Here is a 16553-nt window from a genome sequence, read left to right as displayed (position 1 = left end):
GAAACATCAATGTGTTATCAGCATTGTTTTTCTCATAGAGCCAAAACATAGTATGGTCCTAGACATTGTGAAGCAACACAATTCCGTCCCACCTGAAACAACGGCACCTTCCTTCAACAATAAATCTCAGAGTGCAACAAGTCTTCAGCACCCAGCAGAAAAGGTGCAATTTGGAATTTTTGTACCGTAAAACATCCAAGGTTTGGTTCTCAAAAGAAGAAATCTTAATACTGTAGATCACTCAGAAATAATAAGAGATTACAGCACTTACTAGAAATGCATTGTAAGCCCCCAGAGTAGAATCACATTTTTGTTTTGAATCAGTGCTTCTGGGAAAAATTGGGAAGAAGATAACAGGAGGATCTATGAATGTTAAATTTAGCAACTTCAAAAACAAACTCTTCCTTAGAAAAGGCGATCTCCCACACTTGCTCCTAAACTTCAGAGGATCTCTATTTCTGCCTAATTATTTTGTCAGCAGGAATTTCCCCAGTACGTAAGATAAAGGCCCATAAGCTCCTCTGAGATGTCAAACAGCAGCAACGGACAAACAAGTTGTAGTTGGCATCGGTACGTATGAACTGTTTCATCACAGTCCTGATAAGAAGCTTTAATTTCTGAATAATCTGTAAGTATAATGAGTTCACAATAAATTATGCATTCTGTTGATAAAATTGACATAAAAACAATGGGAAAGACAAAATATACCTTGTTCTCCAGTCAAACGCTCTGCTAAGGCTCGATATGAGTAAGGAACTGAAGGGCTCGCCTTGCAGTTGGTGTTCTGGCAGTCTTTTGCTGTAGTTTTTGTTTGCAAGGTGTGTGTGTGTGAGACTACACAGCTGAAACAAGGCTAAAGGGCGAAGGCCTAGCTCATGTGCCCATGAGAACACCTCCCGAGAGCTTCTGACAAACAGGGCATGTGGCTTTTCTTTGTGTGAAGGACATTTGTATAAACTTCACAGAACATAATGGCGAAACTGATGCCACTTCTGTAAATATACATTTTTTTGGTAATAATTCCACAGTTCAGAGAGCTTTCAAGAGGATGTCTTAAGGAACAACACTAGATGTTTGTGAGAGGTTCAACAATTTTGCTTCTGGACTGCTTTCCAGCTTGCACACCCAGCTTTACAAGCACAAGTAGCCTTTGCAAAGCGAACAATATTCACTAGAGCACGTCTGCTCAAACAGCTGTATTTTCTGAACCCATGCAAGAAAACCGGAAAAACTCCAAGCAATGCAGGCACTGGGTGCCAGCATGCAGAGGGCAGCCCAACCTTTGACCCCACGTGGTTCAGCTGAGCTTGCTATGTCCTTTTCAATCCTTTCCAAGCACAGGAAATGGCGCAGAAGTCCAAGAAGTGCTGGGCACCGTTCTGAAACGACACATAGGCTGTACATCTCGTAAGGGGGGGGGGGGGGGCGGGGGTGTGAAGGGTAACTCCAGAAGGGACAGAGGGGAGAGGCACCGAGTGCGCTGCAGTACAGATGCTCACCACAGGTGACGCGGAAAGGCAGGAGCTGAAGGAGCTCCACTCTCCTTCTGCACAGCTCTACGAAGCTCGGCTAAGCGTGCCGAGATGCGGGTGCGTTTGAAAGCAGCAAAGCACTTCTGCTCCCCGCCGCTGGCAGACGGAGGGCTGCTGACTCGGGATCAGAAGGGCCTCAGCGCCATCGTGCGGGCGCCGCGCCGGCTGGCCCGCACGGATGCAGACGCACGTGCTCACCCACATACGCGCTTCTTGTTTATAGCTGGACTTTTCTTCTGCCACAGCGCAAATCGAGCCCCAGGGAAGCTCAGGTATTAGCAGGTCTACTTAAAGCTGTCCTATTACAAAGAAAAGTCCCCAGAGTATTCGGTTCTCCTTTCATGGAAAGGAGCAAAAACCCAACAAGAAAAACCCACTGTTACAGCTGCTGCTACATTTTCACCCACCAAAGCTGGAAGAAAATATTTGCAACGATGACATTTTACATTTGATAGGGAAAAGAACAATCAAAACAAAGAAATCGTACCACAAGAAATTCAACATGCTTCCTATCCTGCACTTACCCTGTAGATTTTTCTTGGCTTCAAAGCTTATTTGGTGATTTAATGACAAGCAATCAAACAGTCATTCAAAGCAGCGTGTGGAATGTAAATCTCACTGCAGGCAAGAGCAAGGTTACACAACGGGAGAAACAATCCTGCTCAACAGGCACGTATTGATGGGTTCTAAAACTAACTTGAACTATACAGAAGAACAAGATGGGGGTCAAGATGAGCAGCTGGTTGAACTTGTGCTGAACGTGGAACAAAGCAGACAAAACTCTGGGAAAGGCAAAGAAGAAATATGCTAAGTACAGCCCACTGTTTAAGACTGTGCCACGGCTTTCACTTTGTGTATTTATTATGCCTCCAGCTATGACACTTGTTTAAAATGTGGAAACGCTCACCTATCACCTACCTAAGAGTCATCAGCAATGCACTGTTCTCAAGTCCTGAAAGAGGTCAACTCTAGCCCTGAAAAAGGTCAGTCTAGACAGATAACCAAACCACAGGTGGAAGAAAACAGAAGGTCAGGACATAAGGACAAAGGACCTCAAAGTGTAAAACTGCCTATGAAAACATTAAACAAAACTTCATGACAAATGCTTTTATCTGCACTTAGGAAGGAAAGCCAAATTTGAGAGACGGTCAGCTTATTCTATGTTGTATTTGAATGAAGAGGTGAGAAAGAAGATGGCAGTGTCAAGCATGCGCTGATGAGAGGGAAATCAGAGTTCTCATTCACTAATATAAAATGCAGCAGACACTGATGACGCTGTTGGGGCAGAGACCTATGCAAGAGCTGCGTAATTTGATAGTCAGGCTTACTTTGCCATTTGAAAGTTAGGTAGAAGACACCACTCTTACTCCAGTAAGGACATAATATGGCAGAATATAGGGGTATAACTCTTCTCCAGTCTGGAAACAAGAGAAGCAACGTGGAATGAGAATTTGACCTTACAAGTCAGGATCTACAGAACTGAACTGTGTGTTATGAAAAAATATTTCATGGCCAGAAAGCCTAGGGGAGAAATCTGTATCAGAACTTGTTGCCACTGAACTGACTCTCAGCATCTTTGTTCACGCTCAAGCTACAGTCACATAAAAATTAACACTACTTTGATTAAAGAAATACTGACGACCAGTTTTATATTTGTTTACATTTTCAAAAGCATCCAAAAATGCAGGCATGTAGGTGAACTGCAGCAGCGATTTAACTATCGTATTTTTCAAGGAAAAGAATTTCTCTTCTCATTTGTTTTTGCAAGTCCATTTTTCAATCATACAAAAGACAAAGAATAGCAGTGCAAGAAAACCCTATAAAATACATTTTGTATGCAGTCCAGGACAGTCACACTGCACTCAGCATGGCCCAGGCAAGCCAAAAGGTTGGTCACCTATGCAAAAAAGTTTGATGGGAATGAAACAGACCAAAAACGAACATTCAAAATAATCCAGCAATCCAAGTAAAAAATAAACCAACAGTATCGTATGGTTTGCAGTAATTCAAGAAAATAGAGAAAGCTGCCTGGGCAAGAAATTACAACAGGTAAACTCACTAGGATTACCCTATTTCATGGATATCAAAAGCACGTCATTGTGAAAGTAATTTCACCTCTTTACAAAACACAAACAGAAAGGTTCTCCTAACTATATAAAACCTGAAGAAACGCAATCTGTCCAAACATCTGTCAGTAAATGCTACACTGATGAACCCAAATGTTCAATGCCTACTCAAGCACTGATTAGGAAACAAGATCTCAGTTGGTCATCACCCGGTCCAGTTGTAGTTGAGTACTGGACAGTTAGAGTATACTCTGAAATGTTTCCTCCAGACTAGCACACTTGAAACAGTAGATTAACGTTCATGGACATTAGAATTCCTCCAAAATGTATTAGGATTATGTTTCTAAATTTTCAGTAACTTAAAGCTGAAGTCACACAAGTGAGGGAAAGCATCTTTTTTCCACACTGAGGAATTGGCACTATCTTCTCTCCAAAGAAAATTCTTTAAAAAGATTCAAAAAATAAGCATTATCATGCAACTCATCCCATTCCTCTCCCGCAAAGTTCTGCTAAGAACACCAGTCACATGAAAAAAGCAATTCAGGCCATCCTGAACAAGTATAGTTATTACTGCACAATGAGTAAATAATAACAAACACTTCTAAAGACATCATTCCTATACAGGGAGGCAAAACAAACAAACAAACAAAATAAAAAAAACCCAAACCAAAATAAAATCCAAACACATAATTCAAGAAAGCTTGTATTTATTTAAACTTCAAAGGAGTCAGTTTGGAACGTCAGAAAAACACTATACACCTATATACAAACTTAAGAGCATAACAAAGCAACTGTTACCGTTTATTAACAACCAGTTATAACAATATAATAGAAATAAGTCCTGACTATGGGGAACAAACATGCTTCGAGGTTATTTAGCTGTTTTTGATCGTAGTCGTCGCTTGATGATTAGATGATCACTTTCCTTCTTGTTTTGTTCCACAAAAACCTGAAGAAAACATTTCAAAAGTTACTCGTCTTTTTACACAAGACTGACAAGCTCTTCTTGGCCCACGCAAACATATTTTTTCCCCAAATGGATTTCAGAATGGCATTTGCTTATTATCTTTTAATCAGAATTCTATAGGATACAGAGACTGTTTTAATGCAGCTTAATCAGAAGGAACAAATAAGGAGAATGTACAAAATCCTGTTTATTTCTAAAAATGTCCACATCCAAAGAAAACCTGAGGGCAGCTTTCACTTCAAAATACTTATTTTCAAATGAGCATTCAAAAGCACATTTTGTGAAACGTGAGGTGTTCAGAAAACATTTTTAGCCTAAGCCCCTGTAGCTATGACTTGCCCAGAAATTCACATCTCTGTTCAGTTCCATGTCCTCAGAACTACAGTGAGAGAATAAATCATCTCATTTCCTTTATCCTCTAACAAAAAAAAATTTGATTTCTGCCCCCCTCCTCCATCAAATCAACAGAAAATTCAGTGGTATATTATGGTGTGGGCAAATGATCACTAAACAGAACAGAAAAAGGACTCTAACATAATTAACGAATGCAGTTCCAATAGAGCAAGAACACTCTTAGCACCATAGCTGCTGACAGAGTCACAAGATTGCTTTCCAAAATGGTGCATCAAGTCCTGGCATATCAGATCCTTTACAAGTTGGCTTAGGCAAGACAACGCAGTTTAAGCATACCTAAAAAGCTGTCTAAGTTGTGCTTTAGAAAAGCATATCTGTAGTAGAATAATCCCACCCCAACACACTGTAAGAATCTATGTTTCCAAATTGGAAGACATCCCCCATGATTGCTACATCACCTACATAGGCTGCTGTAAGCCAGCAGCCAAATACAGAGATGTTCAAAGAGAAAATAAAACTGCAGGAGGACCAACAAGAATGACTAGGTAGAATAAAGAAATAGCTCAGCACTTTCAACCTCCTCCTGCAAATAGATGAAATCATCAGGTCTGTTGGAATGCTTAGTAGTTTATGTTAAGCCAAGACTACAGAAATCCATTCTGTCCAATGTAATAGTCATGTATAATCGCTTACCCAAGAAGCAGATATATCTAGAGGGCAAGAAATGTCAGTTGAATACAGCTTCCTTTTGGATCTTTTTGGCTTCATCTCCTCCTTTCCAAGACTTTCTGGTCCAGGAGATTTTGGAGAGCTTACTACTGCCATCAGCTTCTTGGCTAGAAGAAAAAATTTATTTTGATTCATAAACCAATGGACTTACTGATTTCTTGAGTCTTTATATCAACAAATGCAAAAACCTTCATTATAAACTTGGTTTATAAATGATACATAAAATGTAAACTAAAATATTCAGACACTGTATTTATCCATCAAGGTTTTCTGTTGCTTCTATAGCTGAAACCATGTATAGCTTCAGGTACGGATGCTTAAGGCAAACATTCAAATTGAGTATGAAAAACAAATGTGACTCAGAAGTCACTGGAAGTTAGGAACTTTGGCAGGAGTTGAACAGCGGGCCTAACTTCTGTGCTCTCAGAAGCACAAGGTAGAGTCAACTTCCTCTGTATACTTGCAGATTTTTATTCAAGTAGTAAGCAATCTCAGAAGAGATGAATAAATGCATCATTTATTTCATAAATTGAAGAACAACTTAACATGGCAGACAAGTTCTCTAAGAACATATACATTAATAGCCTACAGCAGAAACAAGCCATTCTACAGTGCCTACAAAACAAGGAATAAATCTTACTTATTCGACACCAACCTTTAGAGTGAATAATAGAAGGAGTGCTTTGAAGAAAATCTCCAACTTTTTGTAGTGCTCCATCATTCGTTCTAGTCAATCTTCTACCTGAAGTACGTACTCGCTTTCTTAGGAAGTACTTTTTTCTGGATTTCTGTTCAATAGACACGTGAACAAGAAATAAGAGCATGTTTCAGCATTATTTTAGTTCAGTGTTATCTTAAGCTGACATTTTGAGCTTTGCTACTGACACCTCTGTTTATTATGCTAATGATACTACAACAGCAAGTAACACAGACAGTTTTATACCCTTTAGGGAGTTGTCAAAATCTCAGCTATTTCAAGTTTCTTAAAGTTTGCTAATGAAGCAGTACAGCCCAGCCATTATACACTCTTGGGACAGACTGACTTGCCTACGGAATTTAATAGGAAGAGGTCATAAGAGTTTAAGATTCCCATTCAGGTATACAGACAAGGATAAAATACTGCTGCATAAGAATGTTTACTCCTTTCCCATGGCCACACAATTAGAGAAAGTCCCAAACTAGCTTCCAGACTAGAACAAAAACCAACCATTTTCTTGTCACTTGTAGAAGGTGAATTAAAAGCCGCGGCAGACTTTGTATTTTTTGAGTTCTCACTTTTCACAAAATCCTGGGAAAATAAGACAAGTTTTAGCCACAAATCTTTTGGAAAGAACAACCATTAGTTATATCACAAAAGCAAACTCTTTCAACGCTTTCAATGCGTTGAGTAATAGGGAGGTATTTGCTAGTGGTAACTATTCCAGTGTGAATCAAATACTAAATAAGCATTCAGTTACACAAACGGGTTGGTAGCATTATTAAGATATCAGTATTAGACATCCCGTGATGCCATGCCATCTCCATACAGAGTGGACTTTTTTCTCCCCAGGACTCACGTGAAGCAAAACTGCGTGTTGACAATTCACAGGAAATACTCGGATATTTCAGACAAAATGGAAAGCGAACGTATAAGAAGTCTAAAAAGCTGACTTATGTCTAGAGATTTTCAAAGAAAACACACAATGGAGTTCAGACAAATTCTTTCCCTTCTCTTAAATCATTATGACCCAGCTTGGCTATTAGTTTTGTTTCATTAAAGCTTGGACTCCCCACACCAAGGTTTATCGACTAAATGCTTCAACTACTTTCCTGAGATAGAAATAGCATTTTTTAAAGCTTAAATGAGAAACGGTAGAGTGGCATCAGATATTCTGTTTTCTGTTTGGTCTAGGTCATACCTCATCCATGTCATCACTTTTTCTCTTCTTACTGGTCTCAGGCATTTTCACCCTGGCAGGTGACATGCTGCCGTGCTGCTTTATCTCCATCTTATCAGGTTGCAGAGGTGTCAGTTGGATTTCCACCTGTGGTTTTGGGAACCGACTAGATCTTCCATTTTCTGTGGACGCTTCAGAAGAGTCGAGGTCAGTTTCCAAATGCTCCTGAGAGCACAGAGAAATTTTAAGTGCAAGTGCTAAGGTAGCCACGAGAGTAAAAAACTGTAATGCATCTGGAAAAGGATATGCAAACATGCAATTTTCCAGTTGTTAGCTTACAGAACTTCTAACAGAAGCAGCAGCCTATTTCAGTTACAGCAGAGTTTAGCCCTTCATTCCTAGAACCTGTTACATTTAAAATTATTGTTTCCAATCTACGGTCACAGAAAAAACTGTCCATGATAAATTGAGCCTGATGCTTTACAAGTCATTTTTCTCAAGGGCACAGACAACCATTCTCGTCATACAATTAACTGACATGATTTTCTTCATCTCAACTCTGCTGCTTCAGCACTGGGCAGGAACAGGAGCTTTTGACTCAAGTGTTTTATCATCATCCAGCTTACTTTTAGGCAGTTTGCGCTTCCTCTTTTACACTAGAGTTGCAGAGATCCACCCAACCCTGTTTTTCTCGGCAGGAACAACAAAGTCAGAGCTGTGATCACCTGGACTCCTCCTTCTCTATGGCAGGAATTCAGCTAGTAGCTAGCATATCGAAAGCGAGTTCAGATGTTGAACAGAACGTGCAAGACAGGCTGCTGGGGACACCAGGAAATGGCAGATGGCTGCTACTACTGCCATAAATATATAGAACTGCTACTTTACAAAAGTTAGCAAAGTTAGAAATCCCGCAGGGGAAGAAAACAAGTTCAATTTGCTGTGCCCATTTCAGTGGCTCTATCCACTGTTTTCCAGGTGACTGATTTAATCATGAGCCACATCATAAGCATCACCAAGAGGAAAGTTTTCAACAGCAAATAAAAGGAATTCATCACACAATTGTTTCAACAGCTCTTATTCCTACCAAAGGCTATAAAAACAGGTGATCTGATCACCTTGAAAAGGATAAACAAAGCTTGAGAATTGTTAAGAGAACTCAAGACCTTTTCCTACCCACTCCCGATCACGATCAGAACAACTACAACATTTTCAGATTTGAAGTTGCATACTAACCTCACATTCATTTAATGAAGTGACACTGCTAGGACGTCGAGATGATGAATAATTGCCTTTAGCTTCATGTCCGACTGGAATACTTTCTTCATCTCCATTTTTAGTCTTGCTTTCTTTTTTCATAGGCTGTAAGTGTTTAAAATGAGTAAAGATTAGGCTGTGCAGCAGACCTCCAAAATATTTTGAGTTTTCTTAAGGTACAGTGTAAAACCTCAAGCTCAGACACCACGTGAACATGTAAGTTGAAGCACAGCACAAGTCTGTGAAGGCAGTAACATCCATTCACCGTGTGATCTTCAGGTTCACCCTACTGACTCTCACCAACAGTCTCATTCACTACTCTGCCTCCAAAAGAGACCAAGTCAGATGTTATTTAGGGACAAAATCTGTAATGCTGGTCATCTTGTCATCTATTTCCCCCATACTCTCTGCACGCTCACAGCTGCTATGTTAGAATGCCAGAGGCTAAACCTCTGCCTAATCTTCAGTGTCCACACATATGAATACACGGAAAATTGAAGGGGAAAGTTCCATACAGTTCTCCTGTATGTAGAGAGATGGTGTTCTAGTGAATAAAATATTTTTGAGAGCATGAGAGCACATGCCTGAGTGGAAGACAGAAAGAACCAACAGGTACTCGTCACTGAATATGTAGTTAAAGGAGTCTATGCTAAGAAAAATGAGTCTAACTCTTGGGAGATTTCCAGTCTCTCCTAAGAAAACAGCAGAACCAAAAGGGGTTAACAAGACTTTAAGTACATATTTTCTATAAATATAATCATACCTTTTCATTTACAGAATGATCCATTCTACCGTGTCTTTCTTCAAGTAAAGGTACTTCTGGCAAAGACTGGGGGCTATCGCGGTTAATGCACTGTTTTAATTCCTTTATAAAGTCATCTTTGTCAGCCAGTTCTTTTCTTAACTCTTCTATCACACTTTCATTATCCTAGTAAACACAGTAAAAATTGCTGAGTTGCAGGATTGGCAAAAGGAATTAACATACACAAGCAGCATTGCAATTACGTAGTGGCAACCGTTTTAGAATTGCAGGCTAAGACAGTAAACTAATCAAGAACAATGACATTTCAGTGTTTTGTATGGTCACTGTTACAAGTGCAGTAGTCACAAAATTGCCTGGGAAAATGTAAAACAATATATATTGATTCTTCTCTTTTATTCTACTCCTGTGATTCAGCCTTCCTCTTAGGATACAAGAACCCGAGCTTTTCTTTGTTCATGAAGACCCCCGAAATGTGAGAATGTCAGCAGTTGTAGGGGAGGTTTTGCTACCAGCACAGCTCTCTTCCCAGAGAAGGAGAATCCAAACATTCTCAAAAAGCACAACTCATTTGGTCTTCCGTTTAGCTTCTGAAGTTCCATGCTATTGCTTAGATTGGCTATCCTGATTTAAAGCTGGGCAGTGAAATAAAAATGCAACTTCCAGAGATCATCCCCCCTCTGCCTTTGATGCTTCCCTGCATCTCTCCTCACATCCCCTTCTGTCTTTTCATGCCATTATAGATACTAGCTCAGAGAAGGCAAAGAAAGTGAGAAACCTGAGACACAACTCCTATGCGACCAAGTATTGAGCCTAGCTTGGGATCAAGAAATGCTGTGAATTATAGGAAAAAGTTACGGGTGTCCAGTCTAACCTTAGGATCAAAAGCATCAAACTGACGTCTGTTTATTTGAACTACTAAAAATTTTGAAACTCTAGTCACTAACAGAAATTCTGTTTCTGAAGAACAAAAGTAAAATCTGGTGCTGTTCTGGTTAGCGGCACACGATGTCAATACGACAGTGCTTAAGAACAGGACTACACCCAACATACAAAGAGCAGGCATAGCGTTTTGCAGAATTTATGGGTAGCAAATCAGGCAGGAAGAAGAGAGAGCTGACCTTGCTTGAATCCTTTAAGGCAGATCGTTTCAGTTCTGCTATTTCTCTCTCTTTTTGTATGGCATTAGCAGCCAAAGTTTTGAGCTGCACTTCCAAAGCTTCTACTAACTGATCTCTCTCTTCGCGCCACTTCTGAAGACTGCGGTCCTTTTCCTCCAGCTGGGCAACAAGTCTTTCCTAAACGAAGAAAAGATTAACGATGAACAGCACTACTACACACCAAACTGTTCTAACAGTTTGGTAGGTAGCACTGTTTTACAGTCTTAGTAAATGCATGATCTCTTCAAGATCCACAGGAGCTCCAGAACTATTGCACTACAAACTACAGAAGCAAAACCATGCTTCTATTAGACAATCTCTATTTCTCTCCTTGAGAAAGATTATTATTAGTATTATTTGAGGACCTCCTCTTCGGTTTGCTCAATTAGTGATTACTAACGAGCTTGAGGAAAATAAAGTCGCAGGCAAAGTGACAAAAATACTAAGCTCCTCACATCCCTCTCTGCTGCTTGCAGAAAACAAACAAATCCTATTGTTCAAAATGTTTTCTTAGACTAATTAAGCAGTAATTCATTTTTCAACTGCAGCTTTCTTATTTAAGTCCCACATACGTTACATTTCATGATGTACTTAGGAAAGCTTCGTCTTTTTGTGACCCTCCTACTCCTTCCTTTTCCAAAACAAGCAGTTCTCATATGGGCTTCGTCACGTAAGAAGGCAAGGGGACTTGGACAAGCTACTCTTATGTGCCCATACTGTTAGTACTGGGCTTGAAGTTGTCTCCCAGCCACAGACACCGGATGACTCTGCCAGGACCTTGTCACTTACAATTTCTGCTTGTTGCTTTCCATGACGTTGTCGGTCCTCAGCAAATTTCTTCATTTCTCTGTTGCGAAGATTCTCAGCTTCTTTTACCTGATTTAGGAGTCCTTCTTTTTCCTCCAGCCACTTTTTTCTATCGGTTTGATACTTGGCCTCACTTTCCTATTTCAAAGAAACCAGAAATGAAATACCAAGTCATCAAGGAATGAAAGTCTTAAAAGCCAGGTCATCGTTAAATAGACTTGTTTCTACAAGATCACAGAAACATTAGCAGTCCTTACTACAGAATATTCCCAAGTGCACGTACTGGGTACTCCTCAGTTCTTTTCCATTTAAAAATAATAATTTTCAGTCTTTCTCATTCAGACCGGAGGGACTCCATAGAACATTTTTTTTTTTCTTTATAAATGTTCTCACAAGCGTTATAGAACTTACACCAAAAGTCACAGAAAGAAAAACCATTTTAACTTAAAAGTGTCTAAGATTTTATGCTGCCTTGCAGGAGACATAGAAAACTTGCACCTCCTTTAGGGTTGAAGGACAAAGAAACCTAACACAATTTACTCAATGTGTACTCAAGGACGTCACTCCAATCCACAACAACTTTGTGTCCTTTTCTATCGCAATCAAACCTATTGTCAGACATACTCATGTATAGCATAGAGCACCTGAGAAACTGCTTGGAAGAAAAAAAAATTCTGAGTTAGGATTCCTAGCTGTACCTGGTCCTTACTGCACACTGCACTGCAGGATTTACAGGAAGTTTCTTCATCAATATAACAGATTACTTTATCATGATAGAAGTAGTCTCCTAAGTTGAAGTTACAACTTTAAAGTTAAGTTACCTTCAGCTCTTTTTGCAGCTTTATTAATTCTGTATTGTTTCCATTCATGTTTGCCACTTCCCTTTCCCCGTCCTTTTGCTGACGGTCAATACTGCTCTGGTTCTGCAGTTCCCTGCATCTCTGTTTCCATGTCTCCAGTTCTACTCAGTATGCAAAAAGAGGTTAGACATCATATCGTATCAAGTGTATATCTGAAATACCACATTAATGACTTTTTACTAAAGCCACTTACGTTTTACCTGCTATAGACACAAAGAAATAACAGAAGCCTTTAACAAGTAGAAATTTGTTGTTTACTATGGAACATTAATGCCTAAGTCAAATGAAAACGGAAGTGGCTATCACAGTACATCTAAAGCACCATCTAATGCATCACTACCCCCTTTCCACTGAAAAATTACCTGAAGCTAATCTTTCGTTCTCTTCAAATTGAGCTTCTAGCACTTGATCTTGTTCAAGCTGAGTCTCTTCTTGTTCTTCTAATGTCATCCGCATAACTTCAATTATTTTTTCCTTTGCACACAGATCTGAAGGTTTGAAAATTTACAGATGAACTCCCTCTTAGTTCCCGTATTCTCCCCCAAAGAGTTTCCAAATCAAGCTTCCCCCATAACCAAAAGCTCTCTTGAAAGAAATAGAGCATCTCTATTGAAATATTTGCATACAAATACATACAGAGTTCTTAAGTGAGTCTTGCCAACTTGCTTTAAGTGAGAATGCTAGGGCTAGGGACAATCAGAATATGGAGTTTATTACATGAGAAAATAATGTAGTTCAACTGCTCTAAGTTCATCCAACCTACAGAATCTGTTATTGTAGAACTTGACATTTCAGTGGTTGAGTTTTCTTCAAAAGGTCAACTAAAACAGCACATAAGCAGCAGACTTTTTTAAAAGCACACTAAACCTACACTTTCTTGGAAACTTCTTCCAAATCCGTTGCTTTACTTTCAAGTTTACTTGATAAGAGTCATACAATAACATCATTAGCAGTGCTTGACTTTGTAACATCCAGTTTGGAGTTTCTCAAGTCATGTTTTAAAATATAAATGCATAAGACTCACCAAAGTCATTAGCAATGTGACAACATTGACATGGATACCACACACACACACACACACACACAGAAAAATAATGGCTTACCATCATGTATTTTCTCATATTGTCTGGAGACTTCTTCCAACTTCTCGCTATTCAACAGCTCCTATATTTCATGTTGAAAGAAAAGCATACACAGTAGAAACAAGCAGAATTTTTAAGACAGTCTAGAATTAGTCAGTTTTTCATATACTGTAAATAAGCATTCAAGCTCATAAAAAGGGTCTGAGTTAAGACATTTCAATTAACTTCAATTAACTTAATTGAGATGTCACTCAACAGAATCAGGTTATATGCAGGTATTAAACATGTATTTACTACGCAGATTATTGTATTCAAAGCAATCTGCCAGTGCTCTGCAGTGACAAATGATTTGAACACCTTTCATGGTCTACCACTAATTTCAGTTGGCTACTTTCATTTTACCCCAATTTCTGTAAGCTTTTTCCTGTTGCTTGGAAAACTTGCATCATACATTTAAAAAAAAATTAAGAGCAAGGAAATTTTAATAAAATTCAAGTACCTGTTTAAGTTGCTGGATAGTAAGCTTTTTGATATGCAGCTCTTCACTGAACTGTTTTTTAATCTTTTCAAGTTCATCAATTCTGTTCCTCAGAGATTTCTCCACAGAACGCAATGAGGACACCTGTAACATAAGAAGAGCACACAGTTAATTATAACTTCTGTAAATTTTGTGTAACTAAATACATTTTTATGCCTCAATTTTCCACCCTAAACACTTCCAATAATGTTTCTGACTTCCAGCAAAACCGGCTGTAAAATATTTTCCTGCTTAATAACTAAATTTTAATTATTATCATCACTGAAGATGAAAATAAAGAAAAAAAATATATGTCTTATATTAAAGAGCCTCTGGAAATCAGTCTATTTCTCTTCAGGTAAATACCATTTTTCTTCCCACTTAACAGCACTTTTCACAAGACTTAGGCTTGAGGTTTTGGAATTAGCACAAATACCAAAAGCAAGGCTACTGTTACTACAGAGATCATAACAAGTCCCCCTCCAGAAGCGGATTAGCCATTCTTTTCACAAACGTTATTCAAGACTACCAACAAAGTTTACTTTCCGCTGTTTGTTATCTATATGAAACCATGTTTTGACTTCAGGTCTCTTCTGCAGCTTCAATGGCAACAATGACTAAGCATTGCTGCTTGCCCCACTAGCGTGAAACGTTTTTAAGCTTCATAGGTAAGGTCTGAGCAAACAAGTTCTAATGACGGAAAGCCAAGTATACTCTTCTAGAAGAAATATCTCACTTGACTACAAACCTCGCTTTGTACTTGCAGAATTTGTTTCTTGGCATCCGGAAGTTTGTCTTTTAAGTCTGCATACTCCTCTTCTTTCCTCTGCAAATCTTTTTTCAAATTCTGTACGAGGACAGAGCTCTCAGCAAGGACCTTTTTTAGCCTTATGTTAAAAGTAAAGAGACAAAGAACATTACTGTACGCATCACACGGAAACAGCATTTATGGCTTAATCCAGGCCCTGCCTGTTGGTTTCTATTTGTAAACAGAATCTTAGATCTATCTAGACCGGTGACAAGACTTAAACAATTACTTTCAGATTTCAGCTTGCTTCTCATAATCGGATTCTGAAGCAACAACTACTTCAGATTGTATTCTGAGGGATATACAACAGAACCACCAGAAATCCCCAAATTATTCTTTGCTTCCTTGCACGCTCCTGTTTTTCCTTTGAACTCAAGTAGCGTAGCAAAGCATCCTAACGCAGTAGCTTGGCTACTGATAAACGTGCACAAGCATTACGTCAACGGGATGTTCACAAGAACTAGTTTTAACTCTAGCTCATTCTCAAAGGGCTGTAAGTTATCTCAGGGGTTACTTACGATTCAACAGTTTGCATTTTCTCCTTTTCACTCTTTTCCTTTTCCCAAAGAGAGTGTTTCATCCGCTCCAAGCTGTTTTTCAGCTGCGTAACTTCTTCCATCAGATTTGCTTCTTTGTTACTTAACTCTTCAACCTTTCTGTCCGCATTAGCAGACTTCTCTTGCAGTGCTGCCGTGACTGTTTCTAGATTTACAATAATAGATTCCTTTTCCTTAAGTAACTCTTTGAGTTTTGTCACGCTGTCTTCCTTTGTTCTGAAAGCCTCCAGAAGACATTCAAGCTCTCTTATTTTTACCTCACAGTTGGCAACTTCCTCCTCAAATTGTGCAATTACTCTGTGATCTTCTGCAGCCTTTTTTTCAAAGTCCCGAGTTTTCTTTTCTATTTGCTCTTGCAACTGATTCATCAGATCTTCTTTCTGACTCCCTGGATTTGCAACCTCACTCAGCTTCATTTCAAGTCGATTATTATAATTTTCAGCATCTTTCAGTCCCTTCTTTAGGCTTTCAACGTCTTGAAGCAGTGCTTCGATCTGCTGACTTTTTTGGGAGGAAACATCAATAAGACTTTCGCATACTTCCCAAATCCTTTCGAGACTGTAGTAAAAGGAGCGGTCCTGTGCGAGATCTGATATAGAAGCAGTCTGTGACTGAATGCATGCAGAACTAATTTGAGATCTCTCCGGTTCACCTTCCTCAGAGCCTGAGGAATCCTTTACATTGACTAAGTCAGTGTCGATAGCGTAGGACTCTAAGTGGCATTTGTATAACTCACCTAATTTGGTCTGCACTGCTTTTACTTGTGACACTTTATCAATTATGTCTTGTTTGGCAACTTCTATGATGTTATTCAGTTGAACGTTTTTTTCTTCCAGCCCCATATTTACAGATCTCTGTTCATCAAGTTCAGAAGCAATTTCCCGGTACTCAGCTTGACACTGCTGAATTTGTTCACAGAGCTCAGCAGCTGTTTCTTCGGAAAAAGAGAGCTTAATACGCAGACTTGTTACCTGCTTACTGAAACTTTCTTTTTTATTTTTTTCTCTTCTGCAATGTTCTTCAAGCACAGCTAAGTGACGTTCCAAGGCTTCAGTTCTTTCCCTCAGTGCTAGTACTTCCATATGGTACGCAGAGCACTTCTGTTTCGCGTGTTCAATTCTCTTTTGCTCTAGAGTGCTCTTTTTCTTTCTCTCCTTCACAACAACTAAAAAAAAACCACAAACAAACCAAGAAAAGAAATGTAGCTCACGTTGATTAAAATC

At 39.1% G+C, this 16553-nt stretch overlaps 1 protein-coding gene across 6 annotated transcripts in view; it reads right to left on the bottom strand.

Moving 5' to 3' along the window:
- Window positions 1-4295: 4295 nt before the first annotated feature.
- LOC149917059 (kinesin-like protein KIF20B) overlaps window positions 4296-16553 on the bottom strand; it is a 30516-nt gene continuing 18258 nt past the window's right edge. For all 6 annotated transcript variants that reach the window (XM_090145200.1, XM_090145197.1, XM_090145198.1 and 3 more), the window contains 15 exons: window positions 15292-16495; window positions 14714-14852; window positions 13948-14070; window positions 13470-13530; window positions 12729-12854; window positions 12328-12467; window positions 11489-11644; window positions 10661-10837; window positions 9543-9707; window positions 8759-8884; window positions 7547-7750; window positions 6856-6936; window positions 6304-6436; window positions 5613-5755; window positions 4296-4547 (listed from right to left, as the gene is read on the bottom strand). In XM_090145200.1, the coding sequence (XP_090001326.1) occupies window positions 4470-4547; window positions 5613-5755; window positions 6304-6436; window positions 6856-6936; window positions 7547-7750; window positions 8759-8884; window positions 9543-9707; window positions 10661-10837; window positions 11489-11644; window positions 12328-12467; window positions 12729-12854; window positions 13470-13530; window positions 13948-14070; window positions 14714-14852; window positions 15292-16495 (3056 nt within the window). In that variant the 3' untranslated portion in view covers window positions 4296-4469. The remainder of the gene's footprint in view (window positions 4548-5612; window positions 5756-6303; window positions 6437-6855; window positions 6937-7546; window positions 7751-8758; window positions 8885-9542; window positions 9708-10660; window positions 10838-11488; window positions 11645-12327; window positions 12468-12728; window positions 12855-13469; window positions 13531-13947; window positions 14071-14713; window positions 14853-15291; window positions 16496-16553) is intronic.

This window comes from Phasianus colchicus, chromosome 8 (assembly GCF_987193195.1).
Source record: "Phasianus colchicus chromosome 8, bPhaCol1.hap1.1, whole genome shotgun sequence".
Classification (NCBI taxonomy): Eukaryota; Metazoa; Chordata; class Aves; order Galliformes; family Phasianidae; genus Phasianus; species Phasianus colchicus.
The sequence above is the reverse complement of the archived record's forward strand: the minus strand, read 5'-3'. Positions and strand labels throughout refer to the sequence as shown.